At 40.8% G+C, this 14,225-nt stretch overlaps 1 protein-coding gene and 1 long non-coding RNA gene across 2 annotated transcripts; one reads left to right on the forward strand and one right to left on the reverse strand.

Annotated features, from left to right (window-relative positions):
- Positions 1-2,837: 2,837 nt before the first annotated feature.
- LOC128850914 (uncharacterized) lies at positions 2,838-7,889 on the reverse strand. Its single transcript, XR_008448148.1, has 3 exons — positions 6,835-7,889; positions 4,339-4,489; positions 2,838-2,970 (listed from the first exon to the last, which is right to left on the reverse strand). It is a non-coding gene; the product is annotated as an uncharacterized LOC128850914 (long non-coding RNA).
- A 121-nt stretch (positions 7,890-8,010) lies between these two features.
- Positions 8,011-11,752, forward strand: RPS16 (ribosomal protein S16). Its single transcript, XM_054056024.1, has 6 exons — positions 8,011-8,111; positions 8,209-8,264; positions 9,367-9,468; positions 10,238-10,334; positions 11,360-11,407; positions 11,555-11,752. The coding sequence occupies exons 2-6, from the start codon at positions 8,217-8,219 to the stop codon at positions 11,698-11,700; spliced, it is 441 nt and encodes a 146-aa protein (XP_053911999.1). The 5' UTR covers positions 8,011-8,111; positions 8,209-8,216; the 3' UTR covers positions 11,701-11,752.
- The last annotated feature ends 2,473 nt before the right edge of the window (positions 11,753-14,225 follow it).

The following is a 14,225-nucleotide window of genomic DNA, read 5'->3' on the forward strand; positions in this document are numbered from 1 at the left end:
AGGTTTGTGATAAAACCAAAGGACTAGAAGGTCAGTGCGGTTAACTTCACAAATACTGAGGAGAATTAGTTCCTAGTTGACACCTATCAGATTCTTTCAGTAACAGCCTACTATCTCCCTGTTACTTTCGTCTGTCAGCTCTTGTATTACATTTTTTCTTCCTTAGATTCTACATTCTTCTGAACAAGGGTACCTTTATAACATGTAAAAAAAAGCTGGTCACAACCCTCACTAAAGCCTTTGGATGCTACTGCAGTAAAAAGAAACAACATGATGTACAAGGCCAGCCAACTGTCCCAATGATGTAATTATGAGGATATTTCTATTAAAAGAACAATGGACTACTTGATGAGGCTTACATTTCTATGAATGTTACAGTCCACCATCATAGGACTGTATATATATATATATATACAATTCTCCTACTTCGTGTGTGAAACCTTCTCTAGAAGAACAAAGTACCTCACTAAATGTGAACTTTGTCCCCATAAATAAAGCCATCTGGTTTGCTGTCTAACCATCTGGTTTGTCTAAAGTTTATAGTCTCCTGAGTGTTATTCGCAGGCCCGTATACAATCAAGCCTCCACAGACATTCTTATTCAGTAAAAGTTTTCCCACAGCGCTTTATTTTTTCTATCTGTTTTTGATCTTGTAAAAAAATATCATTTTAATACGTGTGTTGTAATACTGCATGTGTTTGTGTTTTTGTGAACTGCTTGTAGATCCCCTAGTGGGTGGATTCTCTTGGGAACGGCGGAGGAAAGAACTACAAAAGAGCCATTTGGAGATATTAGATCCTACGACTTCTTCACCACTTTCCCTGCGCAAATGGCTAGGTGAGGGTGGACAGATAACTTTGAAGTCCATCAGCAATTAGCATGTAACAAGGCACTGAGAACTGCCTTCTGTCTTAGTTCAAGAGCTACAGCTTGTAACAGTTAGCTTGTAACCATTTTGTCAGCCCTACACCAGGTTTGATGCCTCCATGAGTCCATGCAGCATCCATATATACCGGCAGTATTAAGCCCTGCATTCCCCTGCGTAAATGAAACGTATTATTATTTTCCCTTACTGCTACAAGCGCAACAGTAACTATGATTCTGCTTGCTCCCTCTGCTTCATAAATACAAGTCCATCCGGAGCCCTTACAAAGCCCTGCCAAAAGGGTTCGTTCTCCTGCAGAGCTCAACTGCTCCAGTTTTTGGAGAAAATGTCTCAGTTCTCTGGTAGATCAGTAAGCACACAACAGTTCACGAGCTCTGATACTTCTGCCTTATCTGCCCTCTTACCACAGGCAATGGAAAATGTTTCACTTGAAACAACAAACAGATTCAAAATCAGAAATAGAAATGACCTCAGTAGAGATTAATATAACTGCACAGAAACCTACCTCTTTCTGCTCTAAACTGTGATTGACATTTGAGCAAACTAAGCGTGTGCATAATTAGTAGTCTATTCTGCAGTCAATACCAATAAGCATGCCTTTTCATCTACCTAGCAGATCGTATTGTATGTGTTACATTAAAAGTGAGATTTAAAGAGAAATGTGGATCTATGCTTCATGGAGTGCGATACTGTATTTGTAATCTAAACATAATTAAACCAACTGAGGCAAAAAGCCTGTCTTTTAAAGATGTACAAAGCAAGTGTCCATTTCTATGGTCACTATTCTCCAAATTTCTTTAACATAGAAAACTAGAAAGGATCCCAACAGGCCTGTGGAAGCTAAGAGTCAGGACAACTCTTCTCTCTGTAGAAGAGTTGAGAGAGGGCAGCTGGATCCCACTGGACCCTGCTGTGTTTAGTTTCTAAAAAAGGGAACTAAACCGAGAAGCAGCCTCCAGGGGCAGCAAAATACAGCAGGAAGCTTGGAGATGCCGTTCTATTCTAAAAAAATAAATGGTTTCATGTACATGATTCTATTTACTTGTTAGCTTATTTGTGTAGCTTGGGGGTACTGGGTTCTTGCCCAGTCAGCTTCTAACAACTTTGATTCCTGTTGACATATGAAAGTGCGGGTGTATAAGCGTGCACACACATACTTAAGAGCAGCTTTTGTGGATGTACAAAGGAAGAGTTTTAAGTGACTGTAATTTACTGTTAGTAACTCTCACTAAAGCCTTGTGTACTGAAAGAGAGGTGGAACACAGATGAAGTCATATTCCAAATCTAAGTCCTAGATTTTTCGATTTCATCCTTTAATATATGGATTTTAAAATGAGCTGTTAATACAGCATAACTTTGGAGCTAAAATGTGTTAACCGATAATATACAAAATTCCAGCCCTTGTAAATAGGGTGCATGTTGTAAATTTAAGTCACAACATTTTTCAGATTCCAGCAACAAGTCGGGTAACAGAGCTAAAACAATGAGCCTTAATGTCTGCCTATATGTTCAGATCCAAGATGGGCTTCGTATTTCTTTTGTTTATTGTACTAAAAGAGCAGTCCTATTCATTCAAAACTAAAGTCAAGACAATCATTAATTGCGATTTTTCCTAAGAAGCAATTCTAAGAGTGGGTCCCGAGTAACCTATTGTATTGCTAATTATTTACATGCAATGAATATCAGAGCGAATATGCCTACCACTGTGTCAATTTCTGCATTACAAATTGTCTTATGTCAATCTCAATGTGACATTAGCATTTACAATCTGCAAGTGGGAGTCAGTATTCACACCAATCAGGATAATCTGTATCCTTATATTCCAGAGTTTATTTTACAGAGCTTCCTGAAGAAGGCTAACTAAAACAAAACAAAAAAATTCCTTAGATTTTAAATATTTCCTCAGGAAAAGATATTTATTAATATGAAAATCTTGTGTGATCCTTATTTATTTTCAGAACATATTTCCAAGAGCTGGGAAGATTTGTTTTCTGGCATGCATCAAACATTTTTCCGTTGGTCACAGCATTCTTGCACTAATTGAGTTTAGAAAACTCTTCAGCTGCTGTCTGGATGAATAGGATCTGTGAAAAGCAAGCATTAGAAATAATGGGATCCATTAGGTAATTACACTTTATCATCAAACAATGACCAGCTGCAAAACGTAACATGAGAACTATATATATTCTGGTAACCCAGTCTTTCAGATTCTAAGAGCTGCCATAAAAAAAGTGCGTCAGTATCTTCCTTACTGAAATATTTCATACTTCTCAGTGAAGGAACACCCTGATTTTCAAAAGGTATAAATCTGTACAAATTAGAAGCCTTCTGAAGCACACAGAGATGATTTTGTGGTCTGAAGTAAAAACTTCAGGGACTGTGCTTTGTTTACCATGCATGAAATATGAGCAAATAATTTTCCTGGTTAAAATTATCCACTCTGCTAAAAAAATCCTACAATGTATAATTCAATCGCAAATGCAAACAATTTCATAGAAGGCATGGATTTTTTTTTTTTTTTGTGATTATGGACTATCTAGAAGAAATATTTCTTTGCATTTCCCCTAAATGCTCCTTTACTTTTACAGTGATCTTTTTAAATATCACAACATACATAGAAGTAACTGACAATATTTTGCCTTAGCTCTCACCTTTCTATTAATGTTTCAGGTAAAATATGAGGAAGATAATCTCACTATTTCTCACACTATTTTTCCTTGAAGAGCATTTTCTCTCCTTTAAATAGGAGGAAATTTAGAGTCACATTACAGCTGGCCTTGTTAACATATTGACCTTGACTTTTTGTTGCCTTACTCTCTCAGCAGCTACATAGTTCTGTGTTAAGTGGAAGCTAAAATGCTGTCCTCTTGGAATGTTTACCTTTTGAACTCACATGTGAATTTGATTTGAAAGATGGCAAGGTACAAGTGGAAAACCAACATAGTGATTTCACAGTGAAGTCCAGTCACTTGCTACTTTAAACTCCAAACTACATAAAAACCCTGAGGAAAAAAAAACCACTGCACAAACACATAAAAAGCAAAAAAATCTTCAATAGTTTTGACTCCTGGGGGATGCCAAATAAAATCTCTGCTAGCATTCAAGTAGCAATAAGTATACAATTAAAATTTACTGGCTGCACTACATCAGCCTGACAGTGTTGGTGGGCAGTGGCCCGACATCCAAGTTTGGTACTGCAGTTTTCTGTATGCTCCACATCGGCAAATTTCCAAATGAACAGATACAACGCTGCTCTGCTTAGTCCACCTTTGCCCATCTCCTGCCATTCCCTTCCTGCCCTCCTCCCCATGGAGCCATGTTACCTACATAACATTTGTGCTCCTGTCTCAGCGAGGAAACAATTAGAAACCTAGTCAGAGACATTCCCCTACAGCGCTACACCCTGGTGCCCTACCCTAGTTGTTCCCAGCAAACTGACAGAGCAGAAGCACCTGGTCTGCAGGACAAGAGTAGGTCACAGCAGCATCTCGCACCACAGCCTGGAAGGAGATCAAAGGGCTCCAGCGGAGGCAGTCAGTCAGTGAGAGACTCTCAATACCCTGAAGCCTCACTAAATGCCCAAGTAAAATATTTGTAAAATACCTATTGATACAAAAATACACAAGAAATCACCTGTTAGTACAATCCAGAACCACTGTGAAATTGAGGACTTAGACTTGAGTCAAATCCAAATATTTTTCCTCTGCTTAGAAAATAATACAAACAAAGTATCAAGATCAGTTCAAACCTGCTGGCTTTCTCTTGAAATGCTCTGTCCAGTAACAGTGGCTTACTAGCAAATACACCTTAGTTTCTATGGGCCTGATTATTCACTGTTTTGCTTGCTGTGTAACTCTTCACACTAGTGCAAACTAAGGTTGAAAAAAAAAAAAAAGGCTGCTTACATTCCACAGGTTCAATTATTTTACAGATAAAATGGAAGTATGGAAGTGGAGACAAGAACCTGTAGGTGATGCTTGGAGATTTTACTGATATTCTTTTTGAAAGCAGAGATACATTAACATTCTAAAGCATTCTGTGCTCAGTAAAACAAAGTAGGCATTTTGTTAGTACTTTGACTTTCCTTAAAAGATGAGTAACTTAACCTAAGGGTTTTTTTTTTCCATTGTGGTATTTTTCTTTTTGTTTCATTTGTATACAGTGATATTTATGATCTAGTTCTCTCTTCTCATATTACAGCCCATTTTCTGTAGTGGGTGGTGTCCAAATGCTTCTTAGCTCCTATCCCCATTTTTATGCTAGAAAGCAAAGGAAACGAGCTGCACAAAGCCCCAACTTTATTTTCTAGGCAACACTATCAATATATCTTGGTCATCGTCTTAATTTGCTAACAAGAAGAGACGTATGTGTAGGCATATTGCTGGTTTTATACACAGGTTCTGATAGCAGGAATGTTTTCAGTTCCAGGAAGAGCATGCACCAGAGATGAACACACAAACGAGGATGAATTTTGCAGGACTTGAGAAAGCATGCCCACAAAAGGTAAGCTTTATATAAGCAGACATTTGAAAACTTCCCACTTAATGGTGCATGTGGTAACAAAACACAGGTCTCCATTAGTAGACCTCAGATAACACTCACAAAACGAACAGATTCAGGTTTGCATTCTTTTCCTTTATAAGTGCCCTGAGCAACCAGCAAAACTCATTTACTAATGGCTCACCTTTGGGCTGATCATAAGTCTTAGTTGAACCTTTTTGTCTAACTGGGTTAATTAGGTGTTATGTTTTCTCTTTTTCACCTAAATAAAGGCTTTGTAATGTCTAAGATTTCAGCTTCTGCAGCTGCTTTCATTATGCAAGTGAAAGATGGCTCTCATACAGAGCCACCTATTTTCACCAAGTATGTATAAGCTAAATTGTTTTTGAAATTTACATTCTTTTGTGGAAACTAACTGGAACTGGCCAACAAGCTGGTGACCATTCCCTTTCCCCTGATGATGGGGAGAGTGGATGACAGACGTGTGATTACATAGACACTGTTTCTTAGGAAACAGCTTTAAAAAAAGCCAAACAAAATAACTTTTCAGGTCACATGTTAAAGCTTTGTACAATTGGGGTTTTGAGATGTGCTAAATCTTATACGCTCTGCACAGTACTATTCACTTGAATAGAACTAATCACTCCAATTGCATAAAGCTAAGTGCTTGTTTAAATCCTCACATGACTGATGACTAATGTTCACTATTTAAGATCCTGTCCAAAGACAAAGGCACTAATTGTTTCATCTGAGCAGTCAACTTTCTACTTAATCATAATAATTTAAATCTCTTATAGTTTAAAATATCTAAGCAGCATTACCTTGCTTCATCAATAAACTCTGCTTTTGTCCTTCGGGAAAATTTTGCACACTAAATACCAAGCCTTAAAATATTTTCAGTCTCAAAGTGACTTAAATTCCATGTTTTATAACAGATATTAAACAAGAAAAGCAGAGATAAAAACTTAGATGCATGGTGCTCTGTGGAAGCCCTGAATCTAAGAACTCCTCAACTTGATCTTTAACATAATGGTCCCTGATTATCAAAGTGGGTATAAAGAACTGCCCAAATATGCCTCTCTGCGATACTAGAACAGAGCTTAATGCTTTGTCTTCTCCAGCTGTTTACCAAACTTAAAACCTAAGAAAGCTATGTACTTTGCAGTGCTGCACCTCAAGAAAGCACAAAGAGCTACTGTAAGCCTTTTGGGGAAGGCATCATTTTGTTCTCTTTATACCAGAAGCCCAGCTGAGTTCTGCTTGTGACTGGGACACCTAACAGAATGTACCCCATGCACTCAGTGCTAGATGTTTCATAAGTAAAGGAAGAAAAAGCCTCTCTGGAGGCCGTGCACCCTCTCCACCCCTCAAGAAGTTCTTCAAGCTGCGGCAATCCAGGTCGGAGCTGGGGCAGCGAGTGACTTCCCCCTGCCCCGTTCTAACCGCACCCGTTTGAGGACGCGCTGCGCCGGTCTCTGGAGGAGGCGTGCGAGCCCTCGGACCCCTCCGGGGGTGGCGGGACTCACTCCCGGGCAGACTCTGGAGCCGCAGCTTTCAGCCAGCGAACAGAAGCACCTCCTGATAGTGGTACGACGCCTACCCAAGCGCTTGTGGGGTCTAAGGGGATGATGAAAATGCCGGCAGATAAACTAAGACTCGTTTTCGAGTTTTAGAAAACGAGCATCCTTTATCAGGGCTGAGCAACGTGCAGGAGCGATCTCCAAGAGACGAGGTACTCAAGGACGTGGTTCAGTGGCAGATAGGAATGGCTAGACTCGATGATCTAAGAGGTCTTTTCCAACCTGCCGATTCTATGATTCTATTCTATGAGACAGGAGCTGGGGACAGAATACATTTCCCACTTACACGTGTAGGGATAAATTTTCCCAGAAATGTTATGCATATTCTATTATTTTCCAAAGATTAATTTTAATATTATCAACTTCAAAACAGTCAAAACTCTTGCTAATTTGGAGCTCTGCAGCCAGCTCTGCCTGACCTTACATTTGAGATCCGGAAAGACTGCAAACAGAGCCGATGGCAGAAGCAGACACATCTGCTCAGCACGGATCACAAAATCATAGATTAGTTTGGGTTGGAAGGGACCTCAAAGATCATCCAGTTCCAGATCCCCTGCCATGGGCAGGGACACCTCCCACTAGGTCAGGCTGCCCAAGGCCCCATCCAACCTGGCCTCGAACACTTCCAGGGACGGGGCAGCCACAGCTTCCCTGAGCAACCTGTGCCAGTGCCTCACCACTCTCACGACAAAGAAATTCTTCCTTATGTCTAGTCTCACACTGAACACGACGTTCTCATCTCCAAAGAACGAACAGTGTCTAGAAAAAAAACACCGTTTTAAAGAAAACATGCTATAAGAGGGACATTATGTCCAGCTTTCATTAAAAAAAATGCAATTACTTAGATGAAACGTAACTCTACTTTAGCTTAAATCAAACATATTCCGCTTTTTGTACCAGCAGCTCCCTCCGGCCTCCGCGAAGGCCGTAGCCTTCGGGAACAGTAGGAGAACGCGGAGCCAAAGAGAGGAGGGGCGGGGATCGGGGGCCGAGGGCGAGCGCGGTGCCGCGAGCTGCCGCCAAGCGCGGCCGCACGCCCTGTCGCATTTGCCGGAAGTGCTCGGCGTTTTGCGACGCGGGTGCCCCTGAGAAGAGGTTGGGAAACCCCGTCCGGCCTTTTCCGCGGGGCGGCCGCTAAGGGAAAGGTGAGTATCCGCGGGGCTCCGGGCTTCGCCGAGCTGCCCGCGCCCTCCGCTGCGCTATCGCCGCCTTCCTTCCTCTCTCTGTCTCTCTCTCTTGCAGGAGCAGCCATGCCGGCCAAGGGTCCCCTGCAGAGCGTCCAGGTCTTCGGGCGGAAGGTGAGGCCGGGGTGCTGCGCCGTGGCCTGGGCCGCGCTCGGGGCCCCTCGGGCGCGTGGGGGGGCGTCCAGGCCTGCGCCGCAGCCCACGTGTTGGGGCCGGAGCGCGCCGTGTCTCCGCGGCTGTGGGGGAGCGGAGGGGAGAGATTTGATACCCTATCTCTGGAGGGATGCCCCATCCCTGGAAGTGTTCAAGACCAGGTTGGATGGGGCCTTGGGCAGCCTGATCCAGTGGGACGCGCCCCTGCCAGTGGCAGGGGGTTTGGAACTGGATGATCTTTAAGGTCTTTTCCAACCCAAACTATTCTGTGATTGTGTGATTTGCTCTCGTAAGGGGTGGGCTTGGACTCGCTCGATCGCAGCTCAGCCCCCTCTCTCGGGAGTACTCGGGAGTGGTCGTACCCAGGCCGTAGAGGCCTGGCTCATCGCTGCCGAGAGCCTCGTTACAAGGTGGTGGTAAGATGGAGTTCACCCTACTGGGGTCCTATGGCTGGAATAATCTAGGTACTAGGCTCTAGTGGAAAAAAGAGCTTCGAAATTGTCATATTTCAGAGTGGAGAGAGTATTTTCCCTGTTTATAACTAGATCTTTGTACGGCTTTTGTAACTATAAACTGAATATAACGAGATGGAGGGGATTGTTTATCAGAGGGGTGTAGTGATAACACGAGGTTTAATGGGTTAAGCTGAAAGAGGCTAGATTTAGATTGGATATTACGAAGAAACTTGTTACTTTGAGGATGGTGAGGCACTGGAACAACTTGCCTAGAGAGGTGGTGGATGTCCCCTCCTTGGAGGTGTTCAAGGCCAGGTTGCATGAGGTTATGAGCAACCTGGTCTAGCGGGAGATGTCCCTGCTGGGTGGCAGGGGAGTTGAAAATGCATCATCTTTACGGTCTTTTCTGACACAAACTATTCTATAATTTTATTAAAACAGTGCCTTAATTCTTTGAGTCACTAAGTAGAAATGCTAGGAGTGGTATTGTTGTTTAGTGTCAGATGTTAATCTTGGTATGAAACTAAGACTTTTAGATTGTTAAAATGATGTAAAAAGTTTGTAGGGCAAAAGTGAAGTGCTGTGCTAATACACGTTTTGATTTTTAGAAAACAGCAACTGCTGTTGCCCACTGCAAGAGAGGAAATGGCCTCATTAAAGTGAATGGAAGACCTCTGGAAATGATTGAGCCCAGAACTCTGCAGTATAAAGTAAGCATCCATCCAGCCTCCCCCGGCACCTGTGGGTGTTAAAATACTATCATACACATAATTGTGTGACGGTGTAGAAGAATTGCTTGCCTTATTGACAGTAGTACATTTCAGTGTGTTAAACTGATCACTTTAAATGTAGACACTGTTAGAAAAACTCTTTTTATGATTGTCTTGTTAGGAAGGGCAGTGTGTTTTTGCTTAATTGGGTTAATGCATATTAATGTAACATGAAGTATTTTCAGCACTTCACGTCCATTTTTTAAATTGAAATGGGTAACTTAAACGCCTCTTCAAGTGATTTATTAGGGCTTATTACAGTAGCTGTTTAAACACTCCTGAGAATCTAAAACTGATTAGATAAATACAAAGTGTAATGAAGAGTGGAGAAACCCACCTACAAGTTACTTCGTATCTTCAATTTTAATAACTTTACTTATTTTCCTAGTGCTGATGTAATTATGGCTTTCCCTTAAACTATTCCCATGCTTTTAATTCCCTTGTGCATATGCTTTACTATGAAGAATTTTGAAACTTTTAAAAGAAAATACTCAAGATTTTGGTGACCTTATTTTACAATAGCTCCAGTAGATGTCAAGCAAGAGGTTTGCTTAACTTAGGTATGTGTGTTTGTAAAATCAAAGCTCCTCTTTTCAGAACTTTGAAGAAATGTAAAGTTTAATAACTTCACATTTGGTAGACCTGCTACAATCTCTTATCATTGATGTCTCTGATCACAAATGAGTTTTCTTTCTGTTTTGTTTCCTAGCTGCTTGAACCTGTCCTCCTCCTGGGGAAGGAACGTTTTGCTGGTGTTGACATCAGAGTCCGTGTAAAGGGTGGTGGCCATGTAGCACAAATCTATGGTATGATTTTTGGGAGATTCTTGGTGTAGGCTAGAACAAGTCAAGCCATGTACTTAGGAGTATCTTGCACATGTTGATGTTCTTTTTTACTTCTTAAGGGCTTGTTGGTTATATTTTACATGCTGAACTGTAACAACTAGAGTTAGTTGAATAAAGTAAATTGATAAAACTCTGAGTAAACAATCTTTGTGTCTTGCACTGTAATAGGACGGTTGAAGCTCATCTGAGCAGAAGGATTTGGGGAGAAGAAAAAGCAATTTATCTGCAGAAATTTTACCTTTAGTTGTAAATTTCCTTGTTGTTCAGAAGCATCTTGGCCAGATATTTTTTTTCCCTTGCAGAGCAGAGTGAGAGCATACTTGTATTAGCTGTTGGTAGAGTTGCTCTTCACAAATGATAGATTTGTTTTGCTGTTTCAGTTTGAGTATAAGTTAGTGAAGTGGAGCTGAAGCTGCGTGAAGAACAGTAACAAGTTTCAGTCTCAAAGTTGATTGCATTTTTCAGAAAATTCAGATTTTCATCAAAATGCTGAACTTAATGTTCTGACAGATAACAGCCTACAACATCCTTACAGTTACGCCCATACTCCTGTTTTGAGTTCTGATTAGCCTATGGCCTTGTTCTGTTGACGTATGCTAGAAGAACTGCTTGTACTGGCTTATCATTTTTGCCTTTTTAGTCTTTAGAGAACTGTGTTTCTAAGGATTTTGAAAGTTAACTCCTTGTAGGTAGAAGATAAACCTATGTTAGTAGTTGGGAGAGAAAGTGATCAAGACTGCCCTTGTACAATTCCTTGGCTAACCTGTAGTTGTCAAATCAAAAATGAACTGTGGGTGGCCTCTTGGCACAGATTTCTTCAGATCTGCCAAAGTAAAGGTCACATTGAGTATGTGGGAGGGGAGACTAAGAAGGGAAAGGACAATTTGGCAGAAATTTTGACAGCAAGTTTCTTGGATAACTGGCACTTTGTGTTTGAGTTTTGAATATGGTTGCTATCCTTACTGACCCATTATCTCTCTTAACAGCTATCCGTCAAGCTATTTCCAAAGCATTGGTGGCTTACTATCAAAAATGTAAGTTGTTTTGATTGTTGTGTTGGCCTTAAGTGCAAATGTATGGCTTCTGGTAGTTTTGGTGCAAAAAAAATAACATTAGTATGGATCTGTTCCATATGGAACTTAAGTGATTGTTTTTCTTTTTTTTTTTTTCTTTCCAAACAGATGTTGATGAAGCTTCCAAGAAAGAGATCAAGGATATTCTAATCCAGTATGATAGGACTCTGCTGGTTGCAGATCCTCGCCGTTGTGAATCCAAGAAATTTGGAGGACCTGGTGCTCGTGCACGCTACCAGAAGTCTTACCGTTAAAATTGTTCTACGGTCATGTGACAGTTAATAAACAAAAAGAGAATTTGATAAATGTCATGTTTCTAAATTGCATTTTTCTGCGTGGGCAGATAGATATTTTGCTATGTTAGAGTGATACACAAGCTGATCACTAAAGAATCAGAGGACTGTTGCCACTTCTCTTTTATATCCTATCATAGTAAGTCTGTCTAGATAGGTAAGGTCGTAGGGATAAAAAAGTACCGCTTTCTTCTGTTGAATGTGTGGTTATCAGAACATAAAGAAGGCGTATGTCCTATTTTTTATGGGGACATGCGGTGGTGGCAGTTCATTAAAGCAGAGTTCAATCTTTGCCTTTCCTGTAAATCTAAACAGAGATGGTTGGACCTTTTCCAGTACCCAGCTGGCCACTCTTCCTGTGTAATGAACTAACATGAGTATCCCATGTTTTCCCCGTCTCAGCCTGCTACAGACTTAGTGCATGCGTAAGAGTGTGTATCTGACTCCTAGCTATATATCATGTGTTACATGACTTGTTTTAGTATCCTGCCATAGTGTAACGCAGCACATTAGCATCTTTCCGCATGCATGTTAGCGGAGGCAGTTCTACAAAGGACTTATGTTTTTCTTGTATATTCACCTGAATGAGCACACTAAGTGAAGTTCCAGATGCGACTATGGAATATTACATGGCAATGAATATTATCTGTATGAACTGCTTTTTTTGTGCTTGCTGGTTAGGGGTGAGGGATTTTCCCTCTTGAGGGTAACTCCCTGAATACAGGATTAAAGTAGGTATCCAGGCAGCTGTTCTGAAGTTTGTATTTAAAACAAAGTAATTCTGGTATCAGAGAATAGCGGGGGAAGTTTATTGAACTCTTGCCATACCAGATGATACAGAGGCAGAGTTTTCTGGATGTCTAAATGTAGGAAATCTTTACGATACTGTCCCATAATCCTGTTTCAAAGTAGTATTTCGTGAATATAAAATGGGGTTTTATGTTACAAAGAAGATTTGATCTAAATGATTCATCCTTCAACCACATATTCGCCCAGTACAAGCACAGAAGGATGTAGACCTGGAGAACAATGTTAAATGCTTTAATTTAAAAAATAGAAAATTTCCTTTGGAAACTAGACAATTGCTGATGTCATGAGCTAGATGTAATTTGAAGGCCTTGGGGAAGTAACTGGAAAAAAACATGGAATTGAAAATAGCAAAGTAACTTTCAGCGATTTAGCTAGAGTGTGTGTGTATCAAACATAAAAAGAAACGTTGGGTAAGTTCCAGATTCTTGTCTGTTGAAGCTGAAGATTTTTGTTCTGGAAGTGGTCACCTGGTGACAAAGGAAGAGTGGAGTTCTGAGAGGCAAAGGCTGTTGGAAAGGCTAATTTTGTCTCTTGAAAGAGTTGCCGGTAACTTAATGAAGCCTTGGATAAACAGACCCAACAGGCATGGGCACAGTCCTGGACTGTTTCCTATGTTTGAAAACCAGTTTGGAGAGGAACAGGAAGAAATATTGGAGACGAAGCCAGTGAGGGCCTAGCTCTCTCTAAGCCTGGTATTTTTGTGTCTATTATGTATTTGTATGCCAATACTGAAATTTTTACTGGTGCGCCTTGGTACATGAGGTTTTTGTTGGGTTTTCTGTTAATGTGTTTTCACTTGTTGAATGGTAGATCATTTCAGTGTACTCAGTCAACGCAAAGTTAAACCAGCTTCCTTTGTGATCTGAGGTGGGGAACTGGAAAGATTATCTTACCCTTTTGCTCTAGTTTAAGAAAATAGGTGCTTGTGTTTTTTTTTTTATAAATGTTAATATTGGTTATGATGCCTCTGCTCTTTCTATGAAAGGATTTAAGGTATCTTCACTGAACTGTAGTTATTCAAGAGTTAAATGTGTAATTTGAACAAATTCTTTCTGAAAAGGTATTCTCCATCCATCTCCCATTTTAGCTGTCAGTGTCTGCCGCAAAATATTGCGTTGCATAACCTGAATAGAAGCAGAACACTCTTGTTCATGCGCCCACTGAAGTGGAGGTGATGGCTGTATATTCTATCACCGATTTACATACCAGAATTTTTTGTGTTACACTAAGTGAAGAAGAAATTTTATTCCAGATGCTGAGTCTTTGGCAAGGTGCATGGTTTACTTTCCTCAGTTTCCCTTTTCTGCACCCTCAGATCTGACCCATTTCTTGACTGGCGAGTTCCTCAGAGTTTCTACCTCATAGTTAAATTGCTCACAAATTATTCTGGCTCTTGGACCACTGAAAACTGTGATGTTCTGCCTCCTAGGCTGGATTTCTAAGGAAAAGATGCTATGCAGGGCTAACTTCAAATCTGATTACTTGAATTCCTATGAGTTTTGTGGAAGCTGGCATCTTGATAGATGTTAATTAGCTTCAGCTGAGGGAAAAATAAGCCTTTTAGTAGTTTGGCTCTTGTGGTGACTGAAAAGCAGTGGCTCACTTATTACTTAGGAAATGTGTAGTGGCCTGCCAGTTGGCACATATGTACCCTGTGCTGTGGCTTGTCCAGAACT

This window comes from Cuculus canorus, chromosome 1 (genome assembly GCF_017976375.1).
Source record: "Cuculus canorus isolate bCucCan1 chromosome 1, bCucCan1.pri, whole genome shotgun sequence".
Taxonomy (NCBI): domain Eukaryota; kingdom Metazoa; phylum Chordata; class Aves; order Cuculiformes; family Cuculidae; genus Cuculus; species Cuculus canorus.

Bases quoted from the DNA above. Each gene is read 5' to 3' on its own strand.
- RPS16 (XM_054056024.1), top strand. From the start codon at position 8,217: ATGCCGGCCAAGGGTCCCCTGCAGAGCGTCCAGGTCTTCGGGCGGAAG. The intron at 10,335-11,359 runs GTATGATTTTTG...CTCTCTTAACAG, and splicing joins CCATGTAGCACAAATCTATG to CTATCCGTCAAGCTATTTCC. The intron at 11,408-11,554 runs GTAAGTTGTTTT...CTTTCCAAACAG, and splicing joins GGTGGCTTACTATCAAAAAT to ATGTTGATGAAGCTTCCAAG.